Genomic DNA, 26,916 nt, shown 5'->3' on the forward strand with positions numbered 1-26,916 from the left:
AGTATGGTTTTAAAGCAGAATCCCACAAGTCCCACACCCCACCAACACCACGGTATGTTTTATGTATATTTTAAAATGGAATGTACTGAAATGACTGCAATATAGGTACTCGTTTTTTATATTAAATTAGAACAGCATAGAAGAAAGAGATTCCATAGCGCGCTGCCATTATTATTCTGAGGTATATTAGTTTAAGTGGTCTGTGAAACATAAAAATTTGGCGCGAAGAATTGTGGTAATATTAGTGATTTCCGTTTCCGCCCTGCAAAATAAAACTTTGTAAAATTGAACTATGACAATTATGAAGGTTTTTTTTTTTGCAAAAACATAAAAAAACAACGCTTTGGCAACATGGGTATTTTAATGTTCTCGTGTATATTTTTCGCCGCGTCTTGTCGCGCGAGTCTTGCGCCGCATGCTAAGTAGAATGCATGTTGTGAAAGAACACTTGCAAAAAGTATTTTTTTTTTTTTTTTTTTTTTTTTTTTTTTTTTTTTTTTTTTTTTAAATAAATGATTATCACTCCACAGACTTTATGTCCGTGCCTTTTGAAGAGTGGTAATTTTTATGAGATAGTTTTTAATTCTTTTATCTACTTTCTACTCGGTAAGGAAGTTTAGTTTATATATATTATCTTTTATATATACTTATTTTGTCCTTAGTTTATATATTCTTTCTTTTATATATATATTGTTCTTTTTCTCTTTTTTTTTTCCACTGCTGGGGGAAAATCCACATGGACACCTGGGAAGAGGACCCAGGTAGTGTCGGGCGTTAACCGACTAAAAACCCCCAGCCGTGTATCTCATTATACAAGAAATGTCTTTTTTTTTTTTTTTCATTATTTTTTTTTTTCCTTTTTTTTTTTTTTTATTAATGGTTTTCAGAGTCACACTTACATTAGTAATGGCAACAAACTTAAGAAGGACAGGGCCAATGCCAGCTTTCTTCGGAGAACTTAGTAGACACCTGGCAATGGTTCGGCCCCTCAGTCGTTATAGGTCATGTTTTGCCTGATGTTAGTGTGTGACTCTGTTCTTAAAGATAACTTATTTTAATTGTTAGTTTTTATAATAATTATATAATAATCAATTTGGCCTATATTTTGCGCTCTTAACGATAATTATATTTTATGTTTTATTCCGCCCCGTTATGCCTTCTTAACATTTCCCCAGAAAGTGCAATGACCTCTTCGTCTCGATTCTTAACTGCCATTTTTAGATTGTACTCGAGGATGCGTTTCTTTGGCGCTGTTATTGCCGTTTTAGCGAGGTTGCCGATAGCGTCCTCGGTGTCATCCGCATAGTAGGTGCAGGTGGTGGTGTGCCTCGACAGCGCCACTACTGCGTGAGGTACGCTATCATGCAGCTTTATTTTATCTTTTGTTCTAATGATAATAACGGATTCGTACGTCAATCCCTGTGCTTCGTGTATGGTTAGGACGCGTGAGCCCATTCCTTCACCATACCCTTGGCTGGTCAAGGTCTCTTTTTCTTCCTGTGTATGCACCAGGAACAGAGTGTTGGTTTGGGATTTGGGAATTACTGCGTCTGTTAACCTTTTCAGCTGCAGGGATTGGATGCGCGCTGTGGCTGCGTATATGCCTGAGTATACTTCCTTTAGGGCGTATGCAACATCCATGGGGTTTCTGTATGAGCACAACAGCTCCTGGGTGATGTTTGCTACCAGTGTTGGGCGATTGTACCTAAGCTCGAATAGGTTCTCTCTGTCGATATATGGTAGCTGATTGATGTCTCCGATCAGAGCAATATCACAGGCACGAGACAGGTGGGCGGCCATTACGATTGCCCCGAAATGGTTCATCAGGGCTTCGTCAATTATCAGGCGTTGGCATCCGACATGTTCTCTAAAGCCGTTTACCAGGACTGATGCCATCGTACGCACCCTAGTTCTGACCATGTCACCAATACGATGCGCTAGCCTGTTTCTTATGTCGATGGCCGCCTCAGTTGTTGTTGTGATAATGGTGTCTTTGCTCACATCGAAGTTATTTATCACCCAGGTTGTCTTCCCACATCCAGGTACCCCGTTCACCCAAGTGATAGTGGGCATCGTCCAGTGATTCCAGTTGGCGTTGATGGTTTCCACTTTTGCTAGGATTTTATCCTCTAGCATAATCCTGGTGCACTGGGCGACGACCACTATTTGGTTGTTGTGTGGGACAGTAAATTTTGAGGAGTTGCATTCCCAGGGTACAAATCCGCTTTCCTCGCTGTAAGCCGCCATATACGCTCCAGTCATTTTGCCTCTGAGGACTTGGCAACTACTGTTATCGTATATGCAGGCTTCGGCCTCCTCGAGTAGAATTTTTAGCCGGCCTTCGTTTTCTTGCCTGTAGGTCTGCATGATGGTTTTGCAGGACAAGAGGTTTACCTGCTTTGTGGCGGTTGTTATTGCCACAAATTCTATGACGGCATTCTCCAAATGCTCTTTAGGGGAGGTTGCTGTTTTTAGCTTCGGTGGGACCACCTGACCCATGTCGGCTCTTGTTATGGTTCTTTGGGCCGTTCTTTTTCGGATGGGGCCTTTGGGGATTTGGCGCCACTCAGGTGTCCTCTGTGGTTTCCCCATAAGGCTTTGGGCAGCTGATTTGAATGCCTGAAGGAACCCTTGTGCGCGCCCCTGCGAGATTCTGCTCTGCATCCTCATATTTATTTCCTGCTGTTCAGCAGCAGCGACGGACTCGGAAGCCATCCTCTCCTGTAGGCGTTCTGATCCGGTGACCGCTTCAGTTTGTTGGTGGTTGTTGTTCCTCACGGGTATGTGTCCACTGAGAAAGCTTAGGTCTTCACCTCTGTCCTCATACACAACTATTTCGTGTTGTTTTGAGGCTTTTAGGCAGCCCAGCTGGTCAACAATTTCACCTTTCTTATGCTCGATCACCATTGCGTCTACGCTTATTATCTTGGGGACGTTACTATCTTGTGCTCTCTCTCCAAGCATAGTGAGCCATGAGCATGCCTGGACAAACGGGGTGTCATCGGCCCATTCCAATAGTGCGATGGTCTTGTTACGGCATCGTACTAGTCTGCAGGACTGATCTCCCACTAGTGTTACCGGCAGTGCGTCATAGGCTTTACGTTTCATGGTAGCTTTGGATGTGCTTCCATTTAGGAGAGAGGCTAGGCCGGGTGATATGGCTACACGCTTTCGCGCCCCCGAGACGCAGAAGCTGATGCCGAGTCTTTCGCTGCTACTGTCCATGAACAGAGCCACACTTCGGCGTCTTAGTCCGGCTTCTCCTTTTTCGCCACAAGACAACAGCTGGTTTGTCGCTGTTGCTTTTGGAGTCACTTGTTGTGGTGCTGAGATGGTCGGGTTTGATGATTGGACTACTGATGTTGATGTTGATTGGGCTTCAGGGCGAGAAATTGTGCTGTTTCTCCTTGCTGCTACTCGGAAGATTCGATCTGCGTATGATAGGAAATGAGGTCTGTGATTGGTGTCTGCCAGAATATCTTTTAATTCCGACTCCACCAAGTTCCTGTCTATCAGTGTCTCCAGATCATGTCTTGCAGCAAGAAAACGCGGGCAGTCCAGAATGATGTGCCATACCGATTCACTGATGTTGGGGTCGCAATCACATCCAGGGCTTCCTTTAAGTTTGAATCTGTACAAATATTCTCCTATCCCCCCGTGTCCGGTCAGCATTTGTACGTGAGCGGGGGTCAATTTAGAAGTTCGCGTAATTCGGTATGCTTGGTTGACATCCGGTAGAAATTTACGCGTGACTGCTCCTGTACTCGAGGTCGCGTATCGATCTTGCCATTTTCGGACCGATTCCTCTCTGATCTTTTTTCTGACATAGGACAGGGGGACTTTGTCATAGTCGTGGGAGGTGCTGTGTAGTGCTGCTGTTTTGGCGAGCTCATCAGCTCTTTCGTTCCCGGCAGTTCCTACGTGCGCCCTCAACCAGAACATTTGTATCTCTCCGCCATCGCTCACAGCCCTCGCAATGTTTTCCTTTATGCTTCTTGCCAGGGGGTGGCTGAGTTTCGGATTTTGGAGCAGATCGAGTGATGATCTCGAGTCGCTCAAGATGTTCACTTTTTTATCCGTGCTAGAGCTCACCAGTTTTGTTGCCCTGTGAAGTGCATAAAGTTCCGATTGGAAGACCGTGCACGATGGGTGGAGACCAAAAGTCTCGGACAGTTTTTCTTTGCCATCCTCCCACCAACTTAGGGCGGCGCCGACTTTTCCCTCTATCTTGCTTCCATCCGTGAAGATTTGGGAGCCGGTGTCCAGCAGGGTGGTGTTTTCAAGGATCTCGTACTTGGTAGAGGTAAGTGTGGACGGATGTGGTAAGTCCAAGTACCCTACATTCCGTTCGAGATCTTTGCCAGGTGGGAGGTAGTCAGCTGACAAGAGTTTTTTTGATTTGTACAGATTTGCTGCCTCCTGTATTCTGAGATCGAGAGGCAGCAAGCCCGACAGTGCCAGTGCAGATGTGAGCGACACTGTTCGGTAGGCTTTACATATTTTTTGTGCGAAACCTCTTTGTAGCGAGAAAAGTTGTTTTTTGTTACTTTCCAGTTCGACGGCTTGTGACCAGACGCTTGCGGCGTATGTCATGATGGGCTCCACTACTGCGATGTAGATTGTCCTCACAATTTCACCGTTTAGTCCCCAGGTTACCTTCGCTGCGCGCGCTAGCTGTTTGTGAATGTCTGCTGCCTTTTTACACTGAGCGGTTATGTGAGCTTTGAAAGTTAACCTGCGGTCTATGATGAGGCCCAACAGTTTTATTTCCTCTACGAGGTTTATCTTTGTACCAGCCATGAATAGTTGGGGCAAATCGTATTTCAACTTCTTCGTTAACAGCATCGCGTTGGTCTTATGTGGTGCAAAGTTGAGTTTGTTGCGAGTTCCCCATTCCACTATTTTATCGAGTACTTTGTTAGCCGACACCTCTAGGGTTTTTACTGCTAGACCTGTGAAGACAAGGGCCACGTCATCTGCGAATGCTTGACAATACACTCCTTCAGCCTCTAGTTTGTGCAACAGTGAGTCGAGGATGATGTTCCAGAAAGTTGGTCCTCCTATGGAGCCTTGGACACATCCCTTAGTGGTCCCCTTCTCACATGCCGCTCGAGCGTAGTTGACCTTGATCTTTCGGTCACTGAGATATGAGCATACCATCTCGTACAGATTTTGTGGGCACCTTTTTTTTGCCAGTTGATGTTTTAAAGCGGGCCACCATGCGTTGTCGAAGGCGCCCTCTATGTCCAAGGAGATAAGTACAACAAATTTTTTGGTGTTCATTCCCTCTCTTAGGTGTGCTACAAGGTCATAGAGAGCGTCCTCGGTACCTCTCTGGGGCATAAAGCCGTACTGGTTTTTGTTGAGCGTCGGTAAGATATGCCACTGTAGGCGAGCGACCATTAGTTTTTCAACTATTTTTCCGAGAACTGAGAGTAGCCCTATAGGTCTGTAGGATTTTGGGTGCGTGTAGTCCTCTTTGCTAGCTTTCCGCAAGATCACCACGTGCGCCGTTTTCCATTGCGATGGGAAGTGTCTAAATGATAAGCATTTATTGGCTATCGCCATAAACACCTCCCTCTCGCACTGGATGGCTGCGCCACAGATATCGGCAGTGAAGCCATCGGGTCCTGGGGCTTTTTTTGGGTTCATTGCTTGTAGCACAAGGTCGAGTTCCACAGTTGTAAAGGGTGGGTCGTTATCTCTTAGATGTTCCCGTGGTATTTCCTTGGTTTTTTCTCTCAGTTCCGCATGGAATGGTTGGTCGGTGCTTTCGGAGTCATCTGGGTAAAACGTCGTTGCTAGGAGTTCTGCTGACTGTTGTGGGGATAAAGTGTTGCCCGCAGTGTCTCTGAGGAGCATGTCTTCCTGCCTGCCTGAGGTTTTCTTTATCACCCTGTAGATTTTGTCCCACATGCTTTCTTTTTCCTGAGTCGTGCAGAACTCCTTCCAGCTCTCTATTTGGGCTTTCTCGGCTTTTTCGGAGTATTCTTGTTTAGTTTTTTGGTATTCCGCTATGACATAGGGCATTCTGCTTGCAGCAGCATTCCTTATTCTTCTTTTTTTCCTCAACACATCTTTTTTGAGATCTTCAAGCGACTTTGACCACCACGGGGGTTTGGGTTCCCCTTTCCATTTTCCTGCGGTTGGGATGGACGTTTCGCAGGCTTCGTGGATGGCTTCAGTGTACGTTGAGATCATATTTTCAAGATCTTCTGGATTGTCACACTCTTGTACGGACGTGGTTGTGATATTTTTCTCAACCAGGAGGGATTTTAGTTTTGACGCAAATTTCGACCAGTTCGCCTTTTTGGTATTATACATACGCGTTGTGATTGGCTTTAGGTGTTCTAGTGCCTTTCCCGTTCGCAGTGTAAAGGTGATTGCGTTGTGGTCAGAAGTTATTAAGTTTGCGTCGACTTTCCAGTCCTCGATCTTACCCAGAAGTGACGTGCTACAGGCGGTGACATCTACCGTACTTTTGCAGATTTTTCCATTTCTGTAGGTTTCGAAGGTTGGTGTGTCTCCTGTGTTGAGAATTTGGAGGTCAATTTCTGTTAGGAATGAGCTGTACGCCACCCCTCTGTCATTTTCCGAGACGCTTCCCCACCAGTGACTCCATGCGTTAACGTCGCCTGCTACAATGAGGTTTCGCGTGTTCAATTTTTCGCAGAATGTTTTAGTCCTTTCAATGTATGGATCTATGTCCTGATCCCCCTCAAAGTAAACTGATACCAGGCCCAGTTTTGTCCCCCCTCCGATCGCCACGGCTGCTGCTTCGGTTTCTGTCACCAGCTGTGGATCGTGGATTACCTCTAGCAAGTCGCCGAAGACGATGATGGCTGCCTTTACTGGCTTTTGTCGGTTTAGGGTACACTGGATAAGGCGTGTTCCTGGCTGTTGTTTCATATAGCCATGTTTTCCCACGTAGGGTTCTTGAACAAGAGCTATTGAAACTTTTGTCTCCATTGCCACCTGGTATAGTTCTGCGGTTGCCAGTTTAGACCTATGCAGATTCACTTGAATTACGTTTAATTCATTGTTACGTTGATTGACACTTTGGGGGGATGAGTTTTGCATCTGTGAGGAGCCTTTAGCAGTAGGATATTCGAGACCGTGCTATAGCATCCCATTTCATTCTTTCGGGACACTCACTACTGAACGCATTGTGCTTGAGGTCGTTACCTTCACCGTTGGCTGTGGAGGAGCAGTTTTTACACTTAGGTGGCAGTATAGCAAAAAGTATTTAAGAACTTCTTAAACTGAGTTTTATGCTCTTTTTGACAGAGTTTGTCAAAAGTTAATGGTATGACTATGACTTCTACCTACCTAATTACTTAAATGTGTCTTTGATTTATTTTCCTATACGGAGTGGTGCCCTGATGTTGCATTTTACTGCTCATCTCACCTTAGTTAGATAGGCGTAAGGCCTTTGTTAATTTATTACTGCTGCCTGATAATTTGGTTAATTTGTTTGAAAATAAATGTCTTTCATTTTGACAAAGTAGCCCGCATATCTTTTAGTAACGACGTTCTTGATTAATAATACGATTTTATAAAACTTAGGTTTTTTCGCTTCTCACAAGCTACACTGAAAGCATTGTCTTTCGTTGTACATACTTACCCACTATATATGCCATGTACTTATTACATAACGTAAAGAGATGCGTCAGTAGGTAGTTATGGTACAGTTATATTCACGGAACTTGGCCAATTTTCCTGTTATATCTTTCTACATAGGTATTTTAGGTATAGGTTAATTTTATAAGGCAAGTAGGTATACAGGCCTACACCTACTCGTGTACTACCATAATCTTAAATAAGCATTATTGAATACAACGTTGCATAAACACTTAAATATTTACTGTATTCGTTACGAGCTGTTATTGCCGATGCCGATGTTATGTCGCGCATTTATTGGTCTGGTCATCATTCGTGAAACGGAGCATAAGAAGGAAAATGCCATTTTATGCTCACAGAAGTCAAGGATTTAATCCGTGGTTCAGTTTCTGTTCTAGTAACAATAATAAATAATTGATTATCTCGCTGTAACTGAGTACCCTTGACTTAGCATTGAATTGTTTCGTTGAAGTGATTCTTTACTTAATTAATCGTTAATTGGCGGGCAATCTACGTTTAAACGTCTAGTTAACGCCCTGTGATGTAACCGGAAGCCGGAAGTGAGTGTTTTTATTTTATTACAGTTTGTAGAAATAGCCAAAGATGAAACTATCATTAAATACGAACTATAACTATCAATTAAATACGATATACGTAATCATTTTATGGAACTTGGGTAAAAGGTAAGTAGGTATAAATATTTTTTTTTTTTTGATAGATTTTCACCACCGGTACATTTATTTATATGTTTCTACATAGAGCATATTTAAAAAAAAGTACTAATAACTCTTGATCGCGAGGAGTTTTCTTTAGATTTAGGTTTTCCATAACACCTTAACTTTCCAAACTATACCTATCCTAGTATTTAACTAACTAATCGAACTAACACAGGGACATTGAAATCACCTGAAAAAAGTTGCAGAGCAAGAAATAAAATTTGTATGAGATTTCAGATAAGTATAATAGCAATATCTTCTTTAGGAAGCTATAATGTACTCGTATACCCACATTATTTCAATAAAGTACAACCTGGAAAACGAAAAATGTTTCCAATATTTGAGTTTAGGGTAAGTATAGATTTACATTACAAAATTCGCGCCCTTTTTTAGTGTCAGTAACTGGCTATGTCTATAGAAAATATTAAAATAAGTACTAGATAGGATACAGACCATGATGTACCTATCTAGGTAAGATATGACTGACAAAATATTACCTTTAAACAAGGCTAAATAATTACAAAATAACAACTTCTTAAGAATACGGAAAACTCGTAGAAAGTAAATAAAAAGGGCTCAAAACAAATAAACAACATCATGTAGATAAAAAATATGACATGCAGGGTACATACTACTTACTATCTTAGTTCCGAGACACAACAAAATAGGAAGGAAAAGCAAAGATAACAATCCGGAAATTTCATACTAAGAAAGTAAATAAAAAGGGCTCTAAACAAACAATTAGTTGCGCCTTAAAACTAGTTGGTGTATTTTAGTTCCGAAAACGATGCAATTAACAATGACAAGCAAAGATAAGATACAGAACAAGCGGGGGTCCATGTCAACTGGCGAGGCTTCAGCGAGGTTGCATTGTACTTCCTATGCTTACAGTTACAGCCATGATAAAGACAATGCGGTTAAATACAGATGCAATGCCTAACGCCGATCATTCAGGATCCGACGCTAATTAGAACAGCCATCGCTAACGCAAATTAAAAAGAAAAAGTAAAATTTCAAATTTCGAACACTCAAGTGAAAATTAAATTACTTCCGGAAAATTTTAAAAAGTTGGAAAGCAAAGACAATAGTGATGTTCAGAATAATAATAGTAGTGTTTTGTTTGGTTCAGTTTGGTAATGGGTGGGTGTTTACTGACATACGGATCCCGGCTAGGGGGGACGGGTATGGCGAGGAGCTAGAAGGGGACATGACTCCGGAGGAATATGATGAGATGTTGAGGCAGGCCAGATTCAGTCTCATTTTCCCAGGTTGGTTTTGTGCTTCTTTCAGTTGATGGGATTGTTCGGTTGCATTTCTAGAGAAAGGCTTCGGCACAGAAATGGTCTTTCTAACAAACGAATGGTATGAATTTATTTTAAAATTATGTTTTTTTATTAGAAAACAATAAGTAGATAAATAAATGGGATATCTACCTAAATCATTTAAATACGATACACTTCTTATTTACAATGTAATCGGACATACATATCATACGATAGTAATGTGTTTAGATAATCTACAGAATAATAAAAAATATATATCCTAGGGTACTTATCCTTCTCCTAGCTATACCTACTGAAGAAGTTTTGCCATGATCATTACGCTTGGCAGGGGGTTTCGAGATATTATTATGTAGATATAACACAACAAGGGTTTGCCGGACGTATATAATATAGATCTCCCACGGCGATGCATCGACATCCTGTATAACGTACAAAATATTATGTTGATACCTACGTCACTCGGGGAGCTCGGAGGCTCCTTCCATACTTTTCTCCTACAGGCTCCTTTCATACATCATCATCACCCAATAAAATCATCTATCATCTGGACATAGGCCTGTCCTACATACAGTTAATAAAATAACTAACCCTTTCAACCCTAAAGGTACAAAATGGTGCGGTCCGGGCAACTCGGCGGACGGATTCGAAGACCTCGGCAGTGAGAGAGAGACAGACGCGTGCTGTCGCGAACACGACCACTGCCCCGACTCCATGGAGGCTGGAGAGAAGAAACACAACCTCACCAACACGGCGTATTATACCAGGTTAGAAAGCTCATCGTCATTATCACGACCCATCAATTACGTCCATATACCAGGATAGAAGGTTCATCAACATCATCATGACGACCGAATGGCGTAGTGGTTAGTGACCCTGACTACTGAGCCGAAGGTCCCGGGTTCGATTCCCGGCTGGGGCGGATATTTGTTTAAACACAGATATTTGTTCTCGGGTCTTGGGTGTTGATATTTATATTTAGTATCTATCTATCTATGTATTTGTGTAGATATATCAGCTGTCCGACACCCATAACACAGGTTCTACCTAGCTTGGGGTCGGATGGCCGTGTGTGAGATGTCCCCACATATTATTATTATTATTATTATTATTATTATATATATATTTTTTGTTCTCCCTCTGTTGAGGTTGAGGGGTACGTTTAATATCCAGATCACGCGGGCCTTAGCCAAACGTAACCGGATCGGTGATGCAGGATGATGAGGTCAGGAATTTCCTTGTGATGCGGCAGGTGTTCAAGATTGTGGCTTTTTGTAGAAGGTGGATTGTGTAGAGTGGAATTTTCAATATTTCTAGGCTATTTTTAAGGGTTTTGGGTATGATTCCTGTTGAAGACAAGACTATGGGGACTATATGGACTGCATGTACTTTCCATTGAGTTTTGACTTCTATTGCAAGTTCTTTATATTTACTGAGTTTCTCAGATATGGTCTTCTGTATGTTGTGACTATTTGGTATGGCTATATCTATGAGGAATACTGTGTTGGTATTTTTATCATGTAATGTGATGTCCGGCCTATTGTAGTGTACTGTTTTGTCAGTCAAAATGGTTCTGTCCCAGTAAATTTTGCATAGATCATTTTCGTTTACTGTGGAGGGTTTGTATTTATAGTATGGAGATTTTTTGGAGATAAACTGGTATCTATGGATCAAATTTTGGTGTACTATTGCAGCTACTTGGTCATGTCTGTGTTTGTAGTCTGTCTGTACCAATGCTTTGCAGGCTCCAGTAATGTGCTGTATAGTTTCAGATGCACTGTTACAGTGTCTGCACATATCCGGTTGATTATTTAGTTCTTTTGTTATGTACTTCCGGTAGTTTTTTGTGGCTATTACCTGATCCTGGATAGCGAGCATGAATGCTTCAGTCTCAGGGAATAACTCTCCTCGTTTGAGCCAGCTGTTCGACTCACTCTTGTCAACGTGGGCTTGGTTGAGTTCAGCCCTGTGACGTCCATGTAGAGATTTTTGTGACCAGGCAGATATTTTGTTCTGTAGTGTCGAGACTTTTTCATTTATTTGGGTATTACGATTTTTCAGGTTTAGGGGGGTATATTTGTCATCTATCTTGTTTATAAATTCATGCAGTGTGGATGTCTGGGCATTGTGGTGAAAATATTTCCTTAGGTTTGATATTTGTGTATTGTGCAGATTTTGAATATCTATGATTCCTCTTCCTCCTTCGCTTCGTGGCAAAGTTAGTCGTTGTATTGCTGATTTAGGGTGGTGCTTTCGGTGTTTGGTTAGGTGCGTATTAATGATCTGTTGGAGTTTTGTTAAATCTGTCTTAGACCATGAGATTACACCAAATGAGTATGTAAGGATTGGGATTGCAAATGTGTTTATGGCTTTGATTAAATTTCTAGAGTTCAGATGGCTTTTGAGTATAAGGTTCAATCGGTGTTTAAATTTTTTTGTGAGTTCATATTTTGTACTTTTATGGTGAATTTGTCTGGATTGGTGGAAACCTAAGTATTTGTAAGTGGAGTTATCATCTAACGGTTCAATAACCTCACCTGAGTCAAGAGTGTACGTAGTGGGTAGTAATTTGCCTCGCTCAATAGAATGTATTTTACACTTGTCTATACCAAACTGCATTTGTATATCATTTGAGAATGTCTGTGTTATGTCTGCTAATTTAAATAGTCCTGTTTTATTAGATGCATATATTTTAATATCATCCATGAACATCAGGTGAGTCAAGTTGAATGAGCTGTTTTCGTGGGTTAATTCATATCCTGTCTTAGTTTTGTTTAGTAGATTAGAGAGCGGGTTTAGGGCTAGACAAAACCACAATGGGCTGAGTGCATCTCCTTGGAAGATTCCACGCTGTATATTGATCGGTTCCGTAATCACTGATGCCCCATTTTGCCGTATTGTCAGAACTGTTTGCCATTTTTGCATCGAAGTTTTTAGGAACTCTATAATTGTCGGATGAATTTTGTATTGAGTAAGGACCTGTAAAAGCCAACTGTGTGGCACTGAGTCAAAAGCTTTTCTGTAATCAATGTACATGGTGTGGATGTTTTTTTTCTTTTTAAGGGCCTGTTTCATTGCTACACTATCTATTATCAATTGTTCTTTACAACCTTGGCTAAACTTTCTGCACCCTTTTTGTTCTTCTGCAAGTATACTATGTTCTATTAAATGTCCGTATATTACTTCTTTGATGCATCCTGTTAAAATCTTATAAATTGTTTGTAGACACGTTATTGGTCGGTATTTTGCAGGGTTTTTAGTATCTTCTTTGTCTTTTGGAAGCATGTGTGTAACTCCATGCGTGATGTATTCCGGGAGGGTGTCTGGTGATTGTATGAATTTATTTATGTGGCTGTGGATGTATGGATGTGTGGCCGTGAACTTTTTGTACCAAAAATTGTGTATGTTATCTGATCCGGGTGATTTCCAGTTGTGTGTGCGTTTAATGACTTGTATGAGTGTGCCGGGAGAAATGTTTTCAAATTGCATTTCCGGTAATTCGCTAGGTTCGTGTGTTAAGTCTGTGTTGTTATTATGTTGGACCGGTCTCTCCCATATATTTGCCCAAAACTCATGCAGATCTTGTTTGGTTGGCGTATCGTCAGTCGGTTGGTGTGTAGTATTATTTTCGTTAAGATTCCTATAAAATGTTTTCTCGTTGTTATCGAAAAGTGCGTTTTGTTTCTTTCGGTTGGTGCATGTCAAATACCTTTTTAGTCGACTAGCTTTAGTATTCAATTTCTGTTTAAGGGTGTCTAGGTAATGATTGAGATCGGTGTTAGGGTCTTCATACTGTGCGTGAATTTTGTACTTAATTTTAATTCTCTCTACTGCTGAAACAACTCTTGGACTTCGGTTACCCCTCATATATTCTGTAAGTCTAAGTCTGATCGTATCTGCTCTATGTTACCTTCTAATCTTTTTTGCCATGGCGGTTTCTGTTTGGGTTTAACTTGGTTATTTTCAGATGAGTTACCGTCAAGGTTAACTTTAGATCCATTGCAAATTGCTGCAGTGAATGCCCCTGTATATATAAGTGTTTGTAGAGTCATAAAGTCCTGTTCATGCGAAACATGCATTGGTAGAATGTTACTGTTAATATAATCAACTATTTGTGCTAATTTCTTTGATGTTTTTTGCTTAGGTATACGTGGTCTAGATGTAGGTTCAGTGTTAGTAAATTGTCTGAGAGTCTCTTCAAATTTTTGTGCGATAATGTTTTGATCTACGACGGGGAGGCAATTGTGTGTAACGGTAGAGGTGTTTTGGTGATCTAGGTCTGAATGTAGTATGTTAGGCGATTGAGACATTTGAAATGGTGTAATCGTGCAATTGAATTCAATTTCGTGTTGCTGTTGTAAAGAATTGTCTATTACATCAGTGTTTTCGTTTGCCGCAGGTCTCAATCGTTGATCCAGACACCTGACAGCACTATTTTCATATTGTTGCGAATCTTGGGATATATCCTGTAACTCTAATTCGACATCATGTTTGATGGTTTCTATTTTGCTTTCTGGAATCAGTCTATTGTACATGATCACTCTTCTTTGATCCGCAATGCGTTGTTCCGACAGATGTGATAAGTATGGGAACTGTTTTATAAACTGAGTGTGAAGAATTTTCCGATAAGCGGTCTTATTGGTTTCGAGTTTCGTCACTGTGTAGTAAATTTTTACAATGGCTTCGTTAAGCTCATCTGACCATCTCATTCGTGAGTTGCTTAGGTCTTGACTGTTCAATTGAGTGCATGTTTGAGGGCCAGTTTCTAGTTCCGTTTGTACTTCATTCCTAATTTGATCTAGCATACTCTGTGACAGCAATTTATTGTAAAGTATAGCCCTTCTTTGGTCACCTATTCTTTGTCTTGATGCCTGCATGGTAGGAAATTGTTGGTTGAATTGTTCGTGTAGTTGTTGCAAGTAAGTCTCAGTGTTTTGTTCCAGGTTGGTAATCTTAAGATATGCACGCCAAATGAATACATTCATTTCTTCCGACCATTTTTGTCGCGTGCGTTTGTTACCAGTAATGGGTGCAGGTGTGTTGGCATTTGCCTCCTGCACAACATCCACTGGCATGAAACTAGGAGTTGACGATGTCGATGTCCTCCGTGATGACCCTTGTGTAGAGCTTGTCCGAGTGTAGTGACTGTGCGGTGACGAGTCCGGCGACGTGAAGAGGCTATGGGTCGACGTCGGTGATGGTGGTGGTGGTGGTTTGTCGGCTGTAGTATCTTCGGGTTCATTCCCAGTGAGGGCCCGCCTGTTCAGCTCCTCACTACCGATGGTCCTCATGCTGTGACACCCAGCATCGGCTCCAGGTGTGCCCCGGCGACCCCCGGGTAGCGATCTTAGATTGTACCTTCTAGTGGAGGGTCCAGTAATATCCTCAGTGCCTTGCAACTGCGGCTCCTCTGCTAGTAGTGGTGACGATCTGCTGCTCGATCGCGTCACTCTGATGAGCGGTCCGTTGCCCCCCCCAGAGTACGAGGGGCAGCCCGAGCCTCGTGGCCCGGAGCGGGATTGACCAGCGCTGTTGACGCTGGGACCCGCCTGGGGTAGCTTCGTCTTTCGTTCCGCTACCATGATGATGACTAGGTCTCCGTTAGCCACTGGTTAGTATATGTCGTAAAACGACGCCAGCGTCCGCCCCTCACGTGGCACTGGTGGTCGTGCCGGACGTGGAGTTAGATTTGTGAGGGGCTTATTATTATTATTATTATCATCAAGACCCATCTATTACGTCCCCATACCAGGTTAGAAGGTTCATCGTCATCATCACGACCCATCACGTTCCTGCTGCTGGTGCACGGGTCTCCTTCCAATGAAGTGGTTTAGGTCTAGTCCACCACGCTGGCCTAGCGCGGGTTGGTGGACCGCAACACAAGCAAGTTAGGTCTGAGGTCGTTGCCGGGTATGTGGGCAATCCGACTGTCAGATGTTTTCAAGCTGCCCGAATTAAAGACTGCTGCCGAAGCAGTTAGAAGGTTCAATTAAAAGCTGTACAGAATGAAAATATAAAGTTGTACAGAATGTAGAGTCACCTTCTTCCGGTTTACTGTACTTGCCGCTTTTACAACTCCCTGTATAGAGAGACTGATTATTATTTTCCTTACAAAATCATAGAATAAAAGATCAATTGTGTTGAAGTAAGTTACCTACGTAGTTCTGGTTTAACACTATGTAAGTACTTATCTCTCCATTCCAATGCTGTGAATACCTTTTGTGTTGATCTGGACAGACCATTGTGTTTTTCACGTAAAATCACGTTTTCACGACCTTATCAACAAAGTATTTTCATGTGGTACCAGTATCTAGATATTTATTATGTACATACTAACTAGTTATAAGTATACTTAGAGGAAGATAGATCCAGTCAACTCAAAATATAAGTGTGGAGTTTTTATGATAAATTGGCGCAAACTCAACAATACTAGAACTTGAAACTAAACTTCAAACCAATTTTTTTGAGTTGTAGGTATTATGACGAAAGCTGCGTTATTTAGGGCTTAAGCCTCGTATTCACTAGGCGACAAATTGTCGCGGAACCCGTCTAGGCCCGTGTATCTTCGTGTCGCCGCGACGTCGCTCGCGACTTTGCAGAGATATCCACAATACGCAGAACACGTTCCATGTTTTGACTCTTTGATATCTCGGCGGAGACTACTGTCGTACATATCACATATTACCAAAATGTTCTGAGAACAATGTTTTGTAACAGTAGTCCTATATGCCCCAGTGAATTCCAGGCTTTAATATTACATCGTGTTTGTGCAGGTTGCATTGCGACTGTGACGAGAGGTTCCAGCGCTGCCTGCACTCCGCCAACACCACGTCGGCCGGCCAGGTGGGCTCCGTGTACTTCAACGTCATCGGCACCAAGTGCTACAGATACGACTACCCCATCGTCCGGTGTGCGAAGAAAAGCGGGTGAGTTTCAATGGGAGGATTGCTACATCTACATACTTAAAGTCTGTTTTTTTAATCTTAGATAGGTACTAAATTGATAGATTCTGAACGGTTCATCAACAGTCGATTGTCCCACCAATAGATTAAAAAACAAACTTTAAATACATACATAATGCGTAATATATATACGTATACGTACCTAATCCCCTAAGGGGCAGGTAGAGGGGACTCGTAAACGAGTCACTCGTCTAATAAAATTAAAATTGAAAGCCTGCGTAGACGAATAACTTTTAAATTGTATCAAATAACGCAATACGAAGGACGAAAAGTACCCCGAATTTATAATGAAGGGGTACATAGAGAGTTGTCGTAAGCCTAAGTCGAAAATAAAACAGCTTGCTACATGTCCACTTGTATGGATGGTCCCACGTAGGTTTCGAACCCGGGACGTACGCGTAAAGGCCAAGCCTCAGTTTGTAAAGTAAGTAAATATATTTTTATTTGCAGATGGCTACGGAGAAAATGCATCAAATACGAATTCAATGAAAATGGCCAGAAACTCTACCAGTGGTTCGACGTTCCTAATTATTAATCATTAAACTAACATTTTATTTATAAAAATAAATTAATAGTTTATTTATAATTATAACGTACAAGAAGCTGAGTGAGAGTGAACAATATATATGTATGAATGAATACTGTACTGGTGAATGACATGTGATGTAATAATCTTGATGTGATATTAAACTAAAATTAAGGTTGCAACAGTATTATTATAACTAAATGGTTGCCAAGGTAAATAAATTAAACTGTAAGTAAATACTATTACATATTGTAAATAATAGAAATACAATATAAGTACACCTATTAGCGATGATTTCCCTTATGTAAGTTTTGATTGGTAAGATGTAAAAAATGATATACTACGATTTATAAGTAACTTTACTAATTTATATAAGTAAATTACAACCAGATAGGTATATTAGGTGATCGAAGTTTTAAAGAGTAATACAAAAAATAAAGAAGCGGCATTTGTATTATTTATTTTTTAGCATATTTCATTGGTACATTGTTAAAGATTTATCCATTATAGTGTTTTCATAATTCACCATTAAATATAATATACAACTCTTTATTTAAATTACGCACACTGAATGTACGATTAATATACATAGTATTTATATTATTTCGTATAAATAACCATACACGTCGTTACATTGTGATAAAAGATATGGATACAGAGTCATAACAACGTATAAACAAGTGAACAACTTTGAACTGTGTTAGAAATAACGCTAGTTTATTCATATTCAATGATAGAAAACTTCAAATACAAGTTAATAGATATGTAGCACAGTGCTTAGCTAAAACATTAAACCCCAGGCAATTGCAACATCATTATGTACAACCATTATTAACATACATATAATAATAATTATATAAAATTTATATTTTTTTAACGTATTGTGGACTACTAAAGTGGGGTTATATGACACGGCTGTAAATAAAATGGTTTTAAAATGGTTGACTAATATTTATCTAGTTCTGTTCTTCATCCACGGGGTACAATACAAAGACCAGAAGCGTCTACCATTTATAAAAGCGTTTTAAAAATCAGCCGTTAGATATAAATGGTTATTTCTAGTAATCAAGCTAATTCAGGATTCAATTATTTATGTGAAAAGGTTTGAATATACGAGAATGTTCAATAGATAAATAACGAAGCGTTTTATTTAAAGGACTTATTAGAGAATCCCTTGTATACGAAGTGAGCAATCTCATCAATCTCCTCATAGCCTACATCCCCAAGCGGACTTACTCACCAAATTATGTACAACAACAACTTGTGAATGTCTAAATATTGATTCAAACCATTATAATTTTACTCTTTTGGGAATGTTCGACCCAATATTATTAGACCCACCTTTAGAACTATAATAAAGTAAATGATTTCAATATTGTCTTCAAATCATTCAAATAGTCTGTCTTGCAAAACGCAGAAGTTATTTCTTCAATTGTTGTACTTAGTTAACATACCTTTTATGTAGAAGACACTGCATTTTGATGATAGTGAAACCGATCATCATAAGTCCTAAACAATTTAGGTAACAGTATTTGAGTTGAGAGGCAGACAACGTTACATATGAAGGCAATCTATAAGATATCTTCAGATGAACTCTCAATTTTTTATCCATTTTACTTAACTCTTTACAAGCAGTCTTTACTCACTACAGTTTAAACTCCCAATTTGATTAAGCTTTATAAAAAAAATCTTTAAATTTAATGTTTTAGGAATCAGGATTGTCTACTGATCATAGTTATTTAGGTACCTATTCATTGATTTACATTGTTTGGAAATAACTTAATTAATTAATCAGAATAATTAGCTAGGTATGTAACAAATCATATGCTCTTTTATAAAATATCTGGTTTGGGTCAGCAGAAGTTTTTTCAAATGCCTATATACTTATAGTTATTTTATATAAGTCCTTACGTATATATTATGATAGATATTGTTACACTTTTTAAGGCTGAATGGAATAACATTGAAGGATGTTCATTGGTGTTATGTGATAAAGTGAAGATTACTAAGTGATTGAATGACGTTGTATTTTATTATGGTATTTTATATTAGTATAGAGATGGTATCACGTCTACTATCACAGAATATTATTATTTCGAAGAAATATAATCAAAAGTGTTAGCGTATGCCTGCTTAGAACTCTTTACAACATAGAAGTCAACTGGTAGGTATTCGGATTTATAACATGATAAGTCCGAATCTTGCACACCTGACACCTCATCGCAATAATTTATATTGATATAAATGTTACGGTTACAATATGATTATTTATGTTATAAATATTGTACGATTTTATTTTAAAGAGTTAGTACAGAATTTAATTGTTTACATTAGCCATTTCCCAGGATTGCATAGACTAGAAAGTACGCACCATTACGCAATCTTCTTAAGTTTAGTGCATATTCCATTGAACACTTTTAAACGGTTAATATTTAATTAAGTATTAAGAAATTGCAGGACGGTTGGTAGAGAGTAAATGGCATAGGTTATGTATTTCATGAACACCACATAGTCATACTCAAACAGCGATCCTCCTGACTATAGATAGTGAAAAAAGACATTTAGGTAAGTACAGTTTATAGGGTATAATTCCAAATTTAAACTAGCAATTGAAAAATTAAGAATAATAATTTTCACAACTTTATAAAGTGATCATGATACTGTGAAATAACAATTAGACGACTACGTAAATTATTTTCATACCTAGGTATATAATATATTTATGTCATATACGATAATATAATAAATAGGTAGTTAATTACAAATTTAAGATATTGTGTTAACATATCTCATTGTACCACTAATATGCAACAGGGTGTAACATTTCATACATAACATTTGATAAAGGTAACTGTACTATCAAGATTACAAACAAATAGCTGATTTTTTTATTGATTTACAAATAAATAACTATACAAACTAAACACTTAAGTATATTTAAAAAGGTCTATGATATGATGGACAGTCCTACTTACAGTGTTTTTCAAGATTATAACAACTCGAGTACGGTTACCTTGAACAATCTAAAGTCATCTTAAACTTGTGTTGCAAGTACAGCTAACTTCACATGTCAACTCCAACCGTGGATACTATCAAGACAGCACTAATTAACCATCTATACTGTGCGTGTATTGAATTTTAATATTTACAGATCCCTTACACTAACATTCTCTGTAATCAAATCAGCTACAGTAGAAAAATCCACAGACACGGTCCTTTTTACACACGGACTTTGAAAATTCAAAGAAAATAGTCTTTTGCAGCAAGAACAGCAGCGTCCGAGAAACCAATATTAGAGAAGAGGAGTCGAGCTCGACCAGATACATGATGAGTCGTGACCGCGGGGCGGCAGCGGCGGGGCGCGGGGGCCCGAGCCGCCGCCATTATTTACCTCCGAGGCCGAACTTCATGAAGATTAGTTCTTTCCCTTTACTAAGGATGTCACCGCCGGGTGCAGTCATCTCTGAGAACTTCTGCATGAGGTTGGGCTGTGACGTCGGCGGTTGTTGTTGCTGAGGAGTTTGCAGCGGCTGAGCTGAGGGCGGGGGGACAATGGCGGGGCCGGCGCGGCGCGCGGGCGACGGCGCACTCGTTGTGAGGGGCTGTTGAGTTTGCGATTGTGGTGTCGTCTGCATTCCCTGCATATTTTGTACACCTTGCATACCTTGCATTCCCTGCATTCCTTGCATCCCTTGCATACCTTGCATCCCTTGCATGTTTTGCATCCCTTGCATGTTTTGCATCCCCTGCATGTTTTGCATCCCCTGCATGTTTTGCATTCCCTGCATGTTTTGCATTCCTTGCATAGCCTGCATGTTCTGCATGCCCTGCTGCAGGCCGCTGATGCCGGGGTTAGTGCCCGGGGACTGCACGGTGGGGGAGCTCACGTTACCAGCGCTCGTGCGCGCGGTCGTGCTCTGCGCCTGCGCGATCGCTACTGCGCCTCTCGCTCTCGCCTGTAGTATACAATTAATAAATCAATATAGTTAATTGCAAAATATACTTTTAGTTTTTAAAAGTGTGATTACAAGCTTAGAGATTCATGATAAGCATACTCTCAAGCGTTTACAAATAAATGTTACTGATGGTTTATGACTTGAAATATGTTTGTGATAAGTTGTGATCATAAATTCAAATTTCAGGTAGCGTACCTAAGTACTTAGCCCCTTTGTTTGAATTAAGGGGAAAAAAATATTTGAGAAATTGTCACTGGCTATTGATTTGGGCAACGGCTACTTTCAAATAGTAATTGACACTTAGTGACCATCATGTATTCGAATATTGCTATGATTTACGTATTATTTCACCATTAAGTATGTGTGACTTTGATTATACATTAATGAAAAATAAAGTTGGACTTATTAGGCTACCAAATAACAATATTCAAACTGCATTTTTTCGATTTATTTCGATGACTTGATACTGCACTATGTACTATAACAAGGCAGTGATAATAAAAAATATTAAGTTAATAGAATATCACATAAGCCATAAATTTAAGTGGATTTCAATATTAACACTACCGTCATACAATGTGCGTTTCTACGTTCATGCATTTACACACATAAGGCTGAAAAGTGTGATAAATTATAAATCTTCGGAAATAAAGAAATCCACTATGACACATTGATGCATGCGCATTCTTAACTAGGTACGACATAAAGCATAAAATAAAAAAGACTGTTCGATTACATGATATTTCATGAAAAAAGTGTAGGGTGTTCTCTCTTTTCAATAAATTTTATTTATAAATTCAATTAGATAAATACTTTTACATGTTATATTTACACCTTGATTACAGTAATCGAACAGTATTTTTGGACACGGACCACATTCACAGGCTTCAGAGAACTGTTATATGGTAATGGTATTTATGTGAGTGAAGTAACGCCAGTGTTTGTTTTGTTCGGTCTCGGTATGCCTTGGTCCAGTATGCAATGATATCTAAGTAAATGTAAATGTTTTGTCCGGAATGCTTCTAATGGACCGAATATTATCGGTAACAGTAGACGCCCCGCGTCTTATACTGAGCGTAACAATGAGTCGCAAGATATAAATACAGATAAAGAGAAACAAAAAATTGAGAAGAAAATAATACAGTGAGGAAAATAAAATCTAAAGACATGAAGTGATAGTTGAACAAAAACGACTATATAGTATCGTTGCATATTTAGTATATCTGAGTAAAACAGTATTGTTGTGGGTCGATTAATATTATTTTTTTACCTGAGCATTCGCCTGTTCTGGATTACTGGCGCATGTGTTGTGGTCTAACTGAGAAGGGGGAAGAGGGCAGGCATCTAGCAAACAGACAATACACACAACATATATAGTGACCACAGACAACAACTTGAATCTTGGATCACACCTCACGCACATCGTGAGCTAAGTGCGAGGCTATGTTGCGTGTATTTGTTTAGAGCCTACCCATCAAATGCTTTGACTGACTTCTCTAAAACAAGGTACATTGTGCCCTTTATACTGTAGAAAACATAGGGAGAAAAATAAAAAGTACAGAGAGTTGGATAGATAACGGAGATAAACATAAAATAAGGTCTCATTCTATTTTGTTGGACAAACATGTGACGTCCATTATCGCTCGTACCTTGAGTACTTTTAAGTTCGTGTATTTGAGGGATTAAATTGTATTTATTTTTATTTTCTGGTTTTTGAACGATGTTTGTGACTGTGTCATCCAAGATAGTGTTATTAGCGAAGTGTACACCAAGAGTCTTAGTGCTCCGTAGATTGCAACCGGACTTCCATCTTAGACTATTCCGTTTTACTGTTTTCTCAAGTCCTAGATACAAATACTGGTACAGTTGGATTACCATAATCTTCATAACCATATAAGTTACGACTGGACCATCAAAATATTAATCACACAAAATTAATTTTACCAAGGTATCGTACCTAAGATTTGATAGAATATCATAATTTTACGTAGGTATTTATAATATTTTATTGCAAAACGGAATATATTATTTCAAGACAGTAGTAACATTAAAATTTGTACAAACAAGTCCCGTCGCAATCGCTAGACTGTGTACAGGAAAGATGATAGAGGGTACCAGAGCGAAATATAGCTAGCGTCTCTTAGTAAATCACATAGCAAGTCCAAGGTGCAAACATGAAACACTCAAAGCTCTTAGTAATCAGAATTATCTCCCCAATGCGCTTAGTCTTGCACTGGAACACTTACCGAAACTTATTTAAAAGTGATTTTTACTTATTTTTTTAATCGTTAAAGATATTGTTGATGGTTACAGTTTTAAAAATGTATAAACGGATAAAGGAATTATACAGTCACGAGCAATCGAAAAGTTCAACTTACAAAATGTTTACACCAAATGACCCCAATTTTTAAAACATTTAAATTTTGAATTTGATTTCGAAATTTTTACGTTTTGTAAAGGTAATATTCTGATGCGCTGTTAAATGTACATAATTCATTGCAGATAGACGGATTAAGATAGTGTTTTCTGTTTAGGAGTAATTTGGTGCTATTCTCAATGGAACTTGTTCATTGCATGTGAGTGTATTATGATTTATGAGACTTTAACTTGTGCTTTGAATATACATACATTACAGCACATTAAACATCACCTTAGTGGTAAACTAACTTATTTACATTGTAAACCATCAACAACACCTCTTCAAAAAGTAAAATGTCCCCATCATCATAATTATTCTTTTTTAAATTAACTTATGAAATTGCAGTTATTTAGTCAAATCGTATTAAATATTCTAACAGGGATGTCAAACTATGACAGCGATAAGTAAAGCCTGTCGGCCTACACACAGACAGCAATGATGGGTACAAACCTGCCTTCCTGTGTGGTCCGCGCGGTGCTGGCGCCACGTTGTCCCGCGGCGGGGGCGGCGGCCCGCGCGCCCCGGGCCCCGTCGGCCCCTGCCCCGCCGGGCCCCGGCCTCGCCCGGCTATCGGCCGCTGCCCTGAACCTCCTGGAAGAGACACAGACGAATATCATCAATCACTTATACAGGTATACAGTCTTTTCATGTTTGGTTCAGTAATATGTCATTTAATGCTCATCACTTGGTGCTGCAGTTATTTACAGAGTTATTCTCTACATAGATATCATAAAACATGTGGAGTTACTAACCTGGGGCTTGACTAGCAGCGTACTGATCACTGGCGTCAGTCAAGAAGTTACTGGGCACCAGGCCTCTGACTCCGTCAATTTCCGCCATATAGAAGCCATCATCATCCATTTCCCCGTACACATGTATGACTTGCCCCGTCTGGAAGCTCAGCTCAGCCTGGAACCGAGACGCCTTCTTTGGTTCAAGGTGGTTTATTTGTGGAAGAACAGAAAACAGAAGGTGAGGAAGCGGCAAGTTAAGGGTGCAAGTGGTTGTAGCTAGATTTTCAAGCGTTTTAAAGTTACTTATATAAATTTAGGAAGACATTTTTCACATTACACATTAAATAGAGGAAAGTTTGGTTTGAATCAGAGGAAGAAGACAAACATTTATACAGATTCGATAGCGGACAGCATTAAGACACGGGTTGACACAAAGATACTTACATCGGCGTCCACATTAGGGCTCAGCTCTTGAGGATCATAGTCGTATAGGGCGACCATTCTCCTGACGGGCTGGTTGGCGTACGCGTCGGTCCAGCGGTCGCGCGGCTTGGCGCCGGCGACGGCCCCCGTGGCGTCCTGCTCCGACACCTCCACCACCATGTTGTGGGGGACGTACCCCCGCCGCCCGCGGCACTCACCCCAGTAGAACCCGTCCGCGTCTTTGTCCCCCCATACCTGGAAAGCGGGGAGGAGAAAAGGTTTACGACATGATTTTTGAAAGTAAATAAAATAAATATCAGGGTCATTGATTTAGTAATTTGTAGTACCTAATAGTAGTAATTACCTTTATAGTGTCCCCTTCGCTAAACGGTAACTCCTCATCACAACTCTCCGGGTTAGGACTCATCGTAGCTGGGTCGTAGTCGAATAACGCGACGAAGTATCGCCCCCTCTTCTGTGACTGCGGGTGGGGACCCTGCATCTGCTGTTGTCCCCCCTGACCGTGCGGCCGCGGACCCTGCCCCCTCGGCCCCCCCTGGGCCCCCGGACGTGGCCCGTACTGCTGCTGCTGTTGAGCCTGGCTGCCCTGCTGACCCTGCATTGTAGGAATTATATTACAATAGGATCAACACGAAATATTTAGACATTAAGAAAGAATTAGGAATAGGAGTATTGCAGGCAAGAAATTAGGTGGGGATGGTAATAAAGAGAAAGAATGAACCTGGTGAGGGTTAGGAGGGCGGCCGCGCTCGTGGTGGTTCCTCGGAGGCGGGTTGTGGAAGGGCTGCTGCGGCTGCCCCTGGTAGGGCTGGTTATTTTGGAACTGTCCTTGCTGTGGATAGGGGGGTTGCTGCGTGCCATGGTAGGCTGGTGTACTCGGGTACGGCTGACCCGAAGGCGGCTGCGACACTGGCACTGGTTGGGACGGTTGCTGCTGACGTCCGTACGAACCAACACATTAATAAGGTTAGATTTTCCATAAACAAGCCAAAAGCAATTCTTGTAAGCTGTAGCCATATTATTTTGTCAGGCTTTGCGGTTCAAGCAATAGAAATATTACCTTCTCCAGTTTTAAATAGATAAATATTATCTCATTCCGTTGTTGCTCTATCAACCCCCATGCACAACGAAAGCTAGCGTGCAGCGCTTACACTTGAAACCACATCATTCAATAGCATAGATAAAATTATAATTAATTACTTAGTAACGATAATTTGTTTAAACCAGTGCTTAATTAAATATAGAATATCGAAAAAAACATTCAACGTGTCATTATTAAAATTTTGCAAGAAATACTCTTCAACATACATTGGACTTGTTAGACCCTATGGAAAGTTTAACGTTATATTCTTCCGGACAAAAGGGTCATAGGAGTGGAGTGTATGCGTCGAAGCCAAGACAACATGCAGGAACAATCAGACAACACGCTGAACATGCTCGGGTGGATGAATCGCTGTTGGAGTGCTCTGTGGCCGAGTGTGTCACCTAGCTGGGCCTACCCCTGGCTCCGGCATTCGTGTTCGACTTAGAGAGGACAGTGTGGGATGTGTCGTGTCGAGTGTATCATCAATTCATCAACAATAGTGAAAATTACAACATTGAAACACCGAGAAATGGAAACTCGTGAAGGACTCTGCACAAAGTTAGAGAGAGCGAGAGAGAGAGATAGAGTGAGTAGTGGTAGCACATGAAGTGTCACATCGAGGGCACAGCTAGAAGGGCAGACCTGGGCGGCGCGGCGGCGTGGCTCGTCCTCACTACACAGCTCCGCAGGTCCCTCTTTAGTTATCTCGATGGCTGGTATCCCCGATTGCTGATCACCACACGGTCATTCAATTTAGCATACAGTTTCATAAATTTTGATTAGACAATAAAGGGGGCAACATTTCAAGTGCTTGATGGTCCATGTCAATGATTCAGATTACTTGTGAATGAATAGTGAACTGCTTCGCCTGTTCGTGACTCTATTTCAGAGAGCGTGACAACAGTGGAATATTTAGAAGCATTTTGTGCATAGAAATTTCTTAATTATATTGGATTTGTACGAAGCAGGGTAGATAACATTAAAACATTTTCTCTCAAACTAGTTGACGAACTTAAAGTACACACATACAGTTTTAGAGCAAACGAAGCTTTATGTACAGGAAGCTGAAGTGGAAATCAGAAGTTCACTGCCGTAGAAGCGAGTTTTCTCGAAATAGGTATCTTAAAATTTTACTGCATTTTAATAACTTATTTAATATCTGTACATTCGTAATA

General features: G+C 40.4%; 3 protein-coding genes across 5 annotated transcripts in view; 1 reads left to right on the forward strand and 2 right to left on the reverse strand.

The window, feature by feature from the left end:
• Positions 1-191: 191 nt before the first annotated feature.
• LOC125489717 lies at positions 192-7,225 on the reverse strand. The gene is made up of 2 exons (XM_048626527.1): positions 1,314-7,225; positions 192-262 (listed from the first exon to the last, which is right to left on the reverse strand). The coding sequence occupies exons 1-2, from the start codon at positions 7,078-7,080 to the stop codon at positions 192-194; spliced, it is 5,838 nt and encodes a 1,945-aa protein (XP_048482484.1). The 5' UTR covers positions 7,081-7,225.
• A 769-nt stretch (positions 7,226-7,994) lies between these two features.
• On the forward strand, positions 7,995-17,294 carry LOC105394204 (phospholipase A2). Of its 2 annotated transcripts, XM_048626251.1 has the most exons (5): positions 7,995-8,180; positions 9,466-9,604; positions 10,224-10,383; positions 16,390-16,542; positions 17,029-17,294. In XM_048626251.1, the coding sequence occupies exons 2-5, from the start codon at positions 9,544-9,546 to the stop codon at positions 17,111-17,113; spliced, it is 459 nt and encodes a 152-aa protein (XP_048482208.1). In that variant the 5' UTR covers positions 7,995-8,180; positions 9,466-9,543; the 3' UTR covers positions 17,114-17,294. The 2 variants fall into 2 exon arrangements, with proteins under 2 accessions (XP_048482208.1, XP_011564355.3); XM_011566053.3 differs by lacking the exon at positions 7,995-8,180 and having other exon boundaries at positions 9,370-9,604.
• Positions 17,295-17,539: 245 nt separating this feature from the next.
• The window catches only part of LOC105394220, a 29,219-nt gene continuing 19,842 nt past the window's right edge, over positions 17,540-26,916 (reverse strand). The window contains exons 14-21 of one of the 2 annotated variants that reach the window (XM_038118431.2): positions 26,384-26,470; positions 25,379-25,591; positions 25,001-25,252; positions 24,658-24,891; positions 24,232-24,388; positions 23,930-24,070; positions 22,331-22,404; positions 17,540-21,060 (exon numbers count right to left, since the gene is read on the reverse strand). In XM_038118431.2, coding sequence (XP_037974359.2) covers positions 20,488-21,060; positions 22,331-22,404; positions 23,930-24,070; positions 24,232-24,388; positions 24,658-24,891; positions 25,001-25,252; positions 25,379-25,591; positions 26,384-26,470 — 1,731 coding nt within the window. In that variant the 3' untranslated portion in view covers positions 17,540-20,487. Of the gene's footprint in view, positions 21,061-22,330; positions 22,405-23,929; positions 24,071-24,231; positions 24,407-24,657; positions 24,892-25,000; positions 25,253-25,378; positions 25,592-26,383; positions 26,471-26,916 lie in introns of both variants that reach the window. The other variant, XM_038118439.2, reaches the window with a different exon arrangement.

This window comes from Plutella xylostella, chromosome 16 (assembly GCF_932276165.1).
Source record: "Plutella xylostella chromosome 16, ilPluXylo3.1, whole genome shotgun sequence".
NCBI classification, from domain to species: domain Eukaryota; kingdom Metazoa; phylum Arthropoda; class Insecta; order Lepidoptera; family Plutellidae; genus Plutella; species Plutella xylostella.